Raw genomic sequence first — 9988 nt, forward strand, 5'->3', positions numbered from 1 at the left:
TTCTTTTTGTAAAGTTGCAATTTAAATTTTTTTAGTAATGGAAGTTTTTTCTTTACAAAAAAAAAATGCTTTGGGGTCTTTGAGCTGGTCCTGGTTTCCCAAATACGGGGGGGGGGGGGGGGGGAAGTGATGGGGACCCCTCTGTTTTTAGAAACAAGCACTAGCACTAGGCTCTTGGATCAGTCCTGGTTCCAAAAATATAGGGAACAAAAAGAATAGGGGTCCCCCATATTTTGAAATCAGCCCCGTGATGTGTAATGCCTCATCCGAGGACACTTTTGACGCAAGGTCCCCCAGCTGAAACATTAACACCCAGGCTGGTCAGCCCTGGGCAGGGTCCTTAGGGGAGTGGTCCCTTCCCCTGGCTTAACTCATCCAGTGCTAATGCCTGAGGCTGTCTCCACCACCCCTGGGCTGTGGAGACTGCTTCATCCAATCAGGTGTGGCACTCAGTCTGATTGGTTGAGGGGAATCCCAGTGACTGACATCTTGAGCATTTTTGCAGGATTCTAGAATGGAGACCTCCCGAAGGATTCAGTACTGAATCCCGGCGGTCGGGATCCCGGCGTTCAGAATCCCGACGCTGGAATCACGACAGCCGAAATGCCGACAAGGGGGGACGTGGATCGCCCCCCCCTTGCGGGCTCGCTGCGCTCGCCACGCAGCGGGCCCGGTGCCTCGCTACGCTCGGCACACTAATTTATTCTCCCTCCAGGGGTGTCGTGGACACCCACGGAGGGAGAATGTGTCGGTATTTCGGCGGTCGGTATTTCGGCGGTCGGGATTCCGGCGTCGGGATTCTGAATGCCGGGATCCCGACCGCCGGGATATTAACTGCATCCCCTCCCGAACTGTGCAAAGATCCAAGTTTCAAATACCTTGATCCTGTTTTGGAGCTACAATTTGTGATGTAAATGCATAAATTATTATATGAATTATGTAATTTTACAATCCTTGAGGGTTTCTGCAATTAACCTTTGTTTGCAAGTTACAGCTGCATTAGAACCATAAAGTATAAGTATTTTCTGTATATTTTCTATTTAATATACGTAACTATTTTGAATTGGGAATTTGGTTACTGGCTTTGTACTTATTTGTTCCTTATTAACTTTGTTTTATCTTATAGAACAGAAGGAGGTGTGAGCAAGGGAACCACAGTAGGCATACTCCTGGATCTTAACAAACGTATACTCATTTTTCATATTAATGGGAAGCAGCAGGGACCTGTAGCCTTTGAGAACATTGATGGTGTGTTTATGCCAGCAATAAGTCTCAACCGAAATGTACAAGTAAGTCATGAAATTTGTAAAAACTTGAACGACACTGTGTGCCATTGTGCCTCAGGATACATAAGTTAGGTCAATGGTAACTTTGTCAGGAAAGACAGTAGAATGCCAGCGGTAGTATCCTGATTCCAATGTAATTGCACAGCTACTGGGAAGCATCCAACAGTGCAGACTATGGGCCCAGTCCGACTACAAAACAGGGATGACATGCTCCCATTTTAAAGAACAGTGCTTGTTGCCACCCCCATTGAACCCATCAAACGGGTTACTTGCAGTATTGTTTCTCCACATGCAAAGAACGAGTCTTGCGCATGCGCGGACAACTAGCCATTTGTACTTCAACCATAAGGTTTACGTACAAATCTGAATCAGTAACTCAGTAACATTGACACTTGAAGGATTTTTTCAATGCAGACAATGGAACTTTAATTATTCATCAAAAACATCATGTTTAAAGTTATAATGGCTGCCCAGTACAAATAGGGGCATCTTAATATAATGCAAGCATCTATGCAGAGAGGGACTGGGGGCATGTCAGCAGCTCACAGAGCGCTGGCCATGCCACCATAGTGCGGGAAAATGAGGGTGTAGCTCATAGCCAAGACATGCCCCTTTCAGCACAGACCATGCCCATTTTTTTCAGACTCATCCTCTGCTGTCTCAATTATCTTAACTACAATGTAGTAATACAAATAGTAATACATTTGATTTTGGAGACAATGGAACATGCATGCTTCATTTAAAAATGAAGCATAACAGGACTAAAAATGGGTTTTGGCTATTTGATTACTATCTACAGCAGGGGTGGGCATTAAGTGGCCCACTTATTGCCCACCCCTATTCTACAGACTGGTTTCACTCATGTCTCGAGGTAACTTTAAAATGCAGACCACCAAATCTTAGCACTCCCTTATAGAAACAGTTTCGATTGACATGGATATAAGTTTTTAGAAACATTTGGTTAAAAAAGTTTGTTTAACACTCACCTTCCCTGCATTCAATAATCCTAAAATGACTGATTCTATCCACTGTTTTACTAGTCCAAGGTTTGGCCTTGTTTATGAACAATATCACAAACAATTTCCCCTTGAACTGCCATATACTCCTGGACAAATACATATACACTGAATGATTTCATTAACAATATTGTTCAGTGGACATTAGAAACATGCGGTGGATCCTGTGTATCAGAATTTTTTTTTGTTTACAGAACCGCTAGGCTAAAAGTTTCTCTTTGAGAAAATCAGAAAAACATATTAAATTAAATGAATTGTATTTATAGGTCATCTTTAGGGTCAGTTATGTGGTAATGGTCAGGATTCACTTCTGTTTGTCCACAATTTGCCTATTACTGTACATTGGTCATAGATAATTTGATTTGGGCATAGACCACTAATCCAGGGAACCCCTCTAAAAGTTCCCCAAGGCACCCCTGGGTGCCACGGTACACAGTTAAGGAACCACTGGCTTAGGTATTAATAAAAAAGAAGAGGCGATTGTGGTTTAAAATGCAAAGGAGATGGACCACTTGTCAGTGGAAGTTTATTTTCCCTAACAAATTGAAGAATGAGGGGTTTGGGTCCAAGAGGTGCAAGGTCATTCATTTCTGCTTGCATTCAGCCCAAAGTTAAGCACGGAGGAGGTTCCATTTTGACATGCAAAGATCAATCAATGGTGCAGAAATTACAGAATAAATTCTGGTAATGACAGGGAACAAAGCAACAATGAAATATTGGACCTCAATAAAAAAGAGGTTTGCAGCTCAAAGTTCTACAGACTGCCTGTTGTCAATCACTGATCTAGAGAAAGGTTCTATCAGGGGCGTATGTGGAACTTTGTGGTTACATAGTTACATATTAGGTGAGGCTGAATAAAGACTTGCGTCCATCTAGTTCAACCTATGTTTATAATAGTTTTTCCCTTGTTGTGTAGTATGTTCTGATATTTTAAAGACAGATTATGTTACTTATTCGTACCCATGGATGTTTGTAACCAATAAATGTTTATCCAACCTTATTTTAAACGTATTTATAGTGTCTGCTGACACCACTTCTTCAGGAAGAGAGTTCCAAAGTTTGACTGTTCTGACTGTAAAGAAAATGTTTCTTCTAGATGAACCAAATCTTTTTTCTTCTAATCTAAACTCGTCCCCTTGCGTTCTAGATTCCTTTCTAGTAGAAAAAAGGGTGTTTGACAGTTCCTTATATTGGGCCCCTAATATATTTATACATGTTGAGCATGTCCCCCCTTAAACGTCTCTTCTCTAGTGTAAATAGTCCCCAATTGTTTAATCTTTCCTTGTAGCTTAAATTCTCCATTCCCCTAATAAGCTTTGTTGCTCTTCTTTGGATTTTTTCTAATTCTATGATGTCCTTTTTATAGTGCGGGGCCCAGAACTGCACTGCGTATTCGAGGTGTGGTCTAACCAATGATTTGTACAGAGGCATAATTACTTTTGAATCCCTAGTTTCCATGCTCCTTTAATACATGCGATATTTTTGTTGGCCTTTTTTGTTGCTATATTACATTGAGCACTACACCCCAGTTTATGTCTATTTGGACTCCTAGATCCTTTTCGAGTACTGAATGACCCAATTCATCCCCTCTTAAGGTGCCCACAGACGCATCAATTTTACTGTGCTATGCGTATTTGACTGTACAATGGTTCTATACAATTTTTCTTCCAGCTTGCGATACGATGTGCACTTGGATGCATGCGATGCGATGTGATGAACCCATGTTTGTACTGTTAATTTTCAGATGTAGTCTAAAAGTCGTGCAGCACGTACTTTTTTAGACATACAATATCGGGCTCCCGGGAACGCGCATCGCGTCGCACAAGCCCATAAACACCACCCGATAATTGTACATAAGATGCGTTTTGTACTTAAAAAGTACAAAATGCATTCGATAATTGATGCGTCTGTGGGCACCTTTAGGTTATAACTAGCACACTGGTTATGTCTCCCAAGGTGCATGACCTTGCATTTGTCCACATTAGCATTGTTCCCATAGCAACATTTTTAAAGGGCACCCATTCTACAGAGAGGGGATCACACACACATATAGGAGTAAATGTTTTCTAGTACAGTTTAGGGCTGGCAACATTTTTCCTTGGTAGCTTATGCAAGTATGTGGTCTCACACATATTTCCAGAGCTAGTTGCCAGGAATATAACCAAGTAACTATAGCAATCTGCTCTCCAGAATTGAATAATCTGCACCTAAATAATGACCACAAACAGATACTTATACAGTAGGTGTTCCTGAAAATAGTAAATGTTAGTAATTAATTACTATGCTGTCCAGTATTGGGAAACTAATACAAATCCATCAATTCAACATTTTCTAAACTCTATCTGTGCTCATCTGGAGAAAGGGAGAATAAAAATGATATATACGTCATCTAAACACCTTTATCCATATCTCCATCATTTACCTCTGATGCAGAATTTTTGAGTTTTAACGAATATAAACTATTTTTTATTAGATAGAACTTAAACTAGGTTGTAGGTGTGTATGATATCCAATGTATTTGTTCGGGATCAGCATGATTTACCTACAACTGAATTACTGACAATTACTTGATTGACACTGTTAGACCGACAGGGTGTAAATACCTATGGTCAATATCCCGACACTTACCGACTGTTGAAATGACTACATTCAATATATTCACATGATCATAATACCAAACATGTTAAAATATGGACACAGTTATAATGTCAACATGGATACCGTATTCGTGTACCTTGTCCACACGCTGCGCTCGCCATGCTTTGGGCACGGTGCCTCGCTGTGCTCTACACACTTTTATATCTCCGTCTATGCCCACTGAGATGTTAAAGTATGAATAAGCCGGTCTTTGAAGAAAAACTGTGTTCGCCAATATTTGTCATTATTTAGGCATTGTGGTTGTGTCAGTGTTTTACTCGTCAGTATTTTGATGTTGTCGGTGTTTCAATTATCAGCGTTGTGTATGTATCAGTATATTGTCTATTGGCATTTAGTTGCGGAGATTCTGTCAATCATTATTCCTTCCATCAGCAATTTAAATACATACCATTTGTTCTGTGTGCATGCAATCAGATGTTTCTGGTCAGTCCAAAATTATTCATTCTTCTATTTCTCCACAGGTTACTCTACATACGGGGCTGGAGGTTCCAACAATCCTCAGGCAGAGCAAGACACCAGTCTGAACCGGATCCATTTCAGTTGGTTTAGATTTTTCTAGGCTTCCCTTTTATAAGTGTATGATATCCTTGTCATCAGTGATCCCATATGCACACAATGTTTATATAGTGTATTCGCCTTAGAATGCTTCAAAACAGAAAATATAATTTTGTTTTGTTTGGAAGCACAGAAAACCAGTGTGAGATAAAATCTAGACAAATGCAAAAAAAAAATAGGGATTATACAGTGAATCAAATATTCCCTCTCTGAAGTAGGATGAGAGCACGTGAAGTATGTGCTGTTTTTACATTTGAAGTCTAAAAAATAACAAATGTATGTATCCAATGAGGAAGCAAGTTCAGAGTTCTTGGTCATGGGGGGTGAGCTGTGGAAAGTGAGGTGCAAGTCGGGGGCACTTATTCCTGCCTCTGGATCACATGTTGTAGTTTTAGTTCCATGTCACTAGCTTTCTCTCTAATTATATTGCTTTTTTATGTGTTTACCATTGACAAATTGTAACATACAGTGCTTTGTTCTAATATTCTGGGTTTTTTACAGCCATTTTTATAAGATAATATAAGATTTGATCCAGTCCTGGCAATAATGGCAAAGAATATTTGCTCAGTCCCCCTTTGAAAGTTCTCTTATGAGATCAATGTTCTTAGCCATTATAGTGGTTAGTAGTTCAAAAGTGTATATATGAGCAGAATTTGTTAGGTATACCATATGTTTTGTGTAGTTTGTGATACAATGTTATGTATTTAAAGGCTGCTGTATTGTATATGAATATCTAAATGCAGCCTTTGGTGCTATACTGTTCTATGAGAGTACTTATACTACAGTCTTACCTTTTGCCTAAAAGAGAAGGAATGATTCCAGGATATGGAGGAGCTGTACTGTCTTACAGGCATCATGGAATTACAGGGTGACTTACCAAAGTAAGTCTTAACAGGGTTATTGCAACCTTTTCAAGATCGATTCAAAGCAGTGAGTGGGGTGAATTGTTATGACTGTCTTTATTTAACCCCAAGTGCTAAGAATATAGGGTCTGTAAATATATATACAGTATTTTATTATTCTGTTTCATTCAATCTGTGGATGGCTTCAAGTTCGTTACATAACGCACATTAATCAGCCATGTTTCTGTGCTCTGAAGATTTATGTTGAAGGCTATTTCATGCAAGTAGATGACTTGTTTCCCCCTGAATGACACCAGTGGCCAGGCAGAATTTTTCAGTGCTTCCAAGTTTTAACATCTTAAAACCATAGGTCTACCATCGCTACAGTAAATTAATCTACAAGTCTGTTACGTTGGAAATACCAGCCGATTCACTCACAATTTACTGAGAAGTTGATGGTCATTTCTTATTAACATTTAATTCCTGCTGCCAGCTATACTGTAATTTTTAAATAAGCATACTCTGTTTGCTGTAGCCTGTGCTTTGTTTCCAGTGGCAGAACATTTTCTTGCATTCAGATGTAATGTTAATAACATTGACCTCAAGGGATAATACAATAATTGGATTCTATTCTATTAGCTCTGATGCCGTTTCGGTCAGATATTGCAATTAATAACCAATGGTCATTATCATGGTATTTTAGTGTCTAATTAGCGCTAATTAGTGTCTGTTTTTATTGGCCTAAAATGCACCTGCGATCAGGCAAAAACACATGGAATCAGGGTTAATAAGTCCCCAATTCCATGTGTTATCGCAGGTCCAGGTGGCTGCTTATCAGGGGTTTAATAATCAATAACATTGGTTATCAGGGCTAAGGGACACTGGCATCCAGGTTACTAGGATAGGCCCTGGTGAACTGGGATCCCTCAACATGTTAATAGAACTACAATATCCCTTAATGGTTGTTATTGATTTAGGGTAATTTCTCCAGTTTATAATACAGATATAATAAAAATATCTGCAATTTTTTAGCTACATTTCCCCGTTTACAATGTATGGCTCAGTTCCAAAACACCTTTGGTTTTAAGCAGCCAAGCCTTAAGTGGTCTGATTTACCAAATACTGTACAATGTGGATCTTTTGCAATTGGCACTCTCATATAGTAAAATAAATAAGTGCTATATGTGTAGAATAAATTATGTGACATACTATTGAAAGTGACACCTGTGAAAATAAAAAAAGGTTTGTGTTTTGTTTATAGTTCTTTAAACTTAAAAGTACATATAGTGTAATACTGTTAGACATAAGGCATTCACGCTTTAAGGGATGTTTCTAGCCTGTAAGTAGTATTGTATAATGTAGTTCCAGTGGTCTCATTCTCCTTTCAAAAATGTAAGAATAAATACTGTATATAAGTGAGTAAAAATCTGCCCAGCTATCTGAATATAGCAGCAACGTATTCCACTATAAACAGGGTAACACCTTTGACCTGTATTGACTAAACGAGGAAAAGTATGAATAGAATGGAATATATGTAGCACTACCTTCTCATGTATGTCATTGAACGGAATAATGACTATACAGACAGTTTCACAATAATAGTGGTTATACAGATTATCAACAATAAAATCCCTTAAATTGACAATGCACACAAGATTTTTATTACATAAAAATATTAAAATTAATTAATGTTAAAAAATTATTGGGGGTATCAATTTCAAGATGCATAAATACAAAGGGGGTTATTCTAATTTGATCGGTCCCCCGCGCGATTGCACGCAGAGGGGGGCGATGTTTTGGGTCTGCGCATTTCCGCACATGTGCAGATGCAGGGTGCAAGCGGGCATGGTGAACTACATGTTTGCCGTCACACTCACGGGGGGGGGGCATAGCCCATGGGAATTCCCATGAAAATTCTGGGAGTTCCCATGGTAATCACCCGGTGACGCAGGTGCAGGGGACGGGCAGCTGATGTCAGCAGATATCAGCTGCCTGCCTGCTTCCTGCACAGGGCGCTTGCAGATCAGAGACACCATAGAGGTGTCTCTGATCTGCGAGCGATGGAGAAATCATTCGATGGTCGCTGACCATCAAATGATTTATCCCTCGCACCCAAAGCTGCAAATGAATGATTATGCAAATCATCAATTCGCAGCCGTGCGGGGGATCTTGGTGTGTGAGGGGGGTGGTTGTGAACGAATTGTTGCAACGTTGCATGTGAAGCAGAATAAGGTCGAAAGTGCATACGGTGCAGACAAGAGGTATACCATATATTAATAAAGTGCATGTAATAATTGCAGTTATTTCCTTTAAAGTTCAGATACAGTATGCATATAAAATGCAAACAATGTAGACAAAAGGGGGTGTCGGATGGGGTCCCGACAGTCATTTACCGGACTTTGGGATCGCGACTGTTGGAATACCAGCACACGGGTTCCCAACGGCCACCGGCTACTCTCCCTCGTGGGGGTCCACGACCCCCATAGAGGGAGAATAGAATAGGTGGTGAGCGTAGCGAGCCACCGTGCCCGCTGCATGGCGAGCGCAGCGAGCCCGCAAGGGGCTTTGTTGCACTCGCCACGCTGTCTGAGTCCAGCCAGTCTTGATCCCGACGTCGGGCTAATGACTGTTGGAACCCTGTACCACACCCCACAAAAGGTATACCATATGTAGGTACATGTAATGATTGCCGTTTTTTTTCTTAACGTGCAAAAAATGAGTATACCATAAGTAGCTGCTGGTGTGTGCTTTATAGGGATATCTCGGTGTCCAGAATGGGCTTTTTCAGCCACATACCACCCAGTTAAGCCCCACTGTTACAAGTGGATTATCAGCAGAAAAGGTCCCCTCCACAGGTAACTGGGATTCAGACGGAAGGCCTTTTTCAAGTGTAAGAACCACATTTCCAGTAAAAGGTTTTTATAGGCAAAATTCTGAATTTTAATACCTGTTTTTTCCAGCTTTTTCGTGTCACCTGAAACTGGAAGTGTGTGTTCCACAGCCACGTGTACATGCCACGTGCACCCCGGGACCGGAAGTGATAGGATTCAACTCTTTATTCCAAATTTTGAGCCTCAACTGCCAAAGGTCCACATTGTAATTTGTATTCTTAGCTATACAGTAGGTGTTAGGTGACACTTTTGAATCCCCAGTGCCAGAGGCAGATCCAGTTTGCACAGTGGTTTGTTGCATTGTCTGATTTACCAGTAGGTATAGCAGAGCAGTACAGTAGATAACTACTGTGTATGAATAATACATAAACAGTGCATCCAGAAAATATTTACAGTCCTTTTTCACAGTTTGTTATATTACAGCCTTTTGTCAAATTGAAATAAATTCATTCTTTACCTTATAATTCTACATAAATGCCCCATAATGACAACAAGAAAAAAAAATTGGGGGATATTTTTTACATTGATTCAAAATAAAAAACTAATAAATCACATGTACAGTACATAAGTATTCATAGCCTTTACTCAATACTTTGTTGATGCACCTTTGGCAGCAATTACAGGATCATCTTTTTGAATATGATTCCACAAGCTTGGCACACCTATCTGTGGGCAGTTTCGCCCCAGTGGCGTAACTATAGCGCAGCAGCCCCCGGGATGGCGGGGAGGCACCGGGGGTC

At 40.3% G+C, this 9988-nt stretch overlaps 1 protein-coding gene across 4 annotated transcripts in view; it reads left to right on the plus strand.

The window, feature by feature from the left end:
- Positions 1–5642, plus strand: part of TRIM67 (tripartite motif containing 67) — a 77220-nt gene extending 71578 nt beyond the window's left edge. For all 4 annotated transcript variants that reach the window (XM_083176354.1, XM_083176356.1, XM_083176355.1 and 1 more), the window contains exons 9-10: positions 1127–1289; positions 5422–5642. In XM_083176354.1, coding sequence (XP_083032480.1) covers positions 1127–1289; positions 5422–5484 — 226 coding nt within the window. In that variant the 3' untranslated portion in view covers positions 5485–5642. The remainder of the gene's footprint in view (positions 1–1126; positions 1290–5421) is intronic.
- Positions 5643–9988: the final 4346 nt, after the last annotated feature.

The sequence above is a fragment of the Crinia signifera genome, chromosome 3 (genome assembly GCF_055691185.1).
Source record: "Crinia signifera chromosome 3, ASM5569118v1, whole genome shotgun sequence".
Lineage (NCBI taxonomy): Eukaryota > Metazoa > Chordata > Amphibia > Anura > Myobatrachidae > Crinia > Crinia signifera.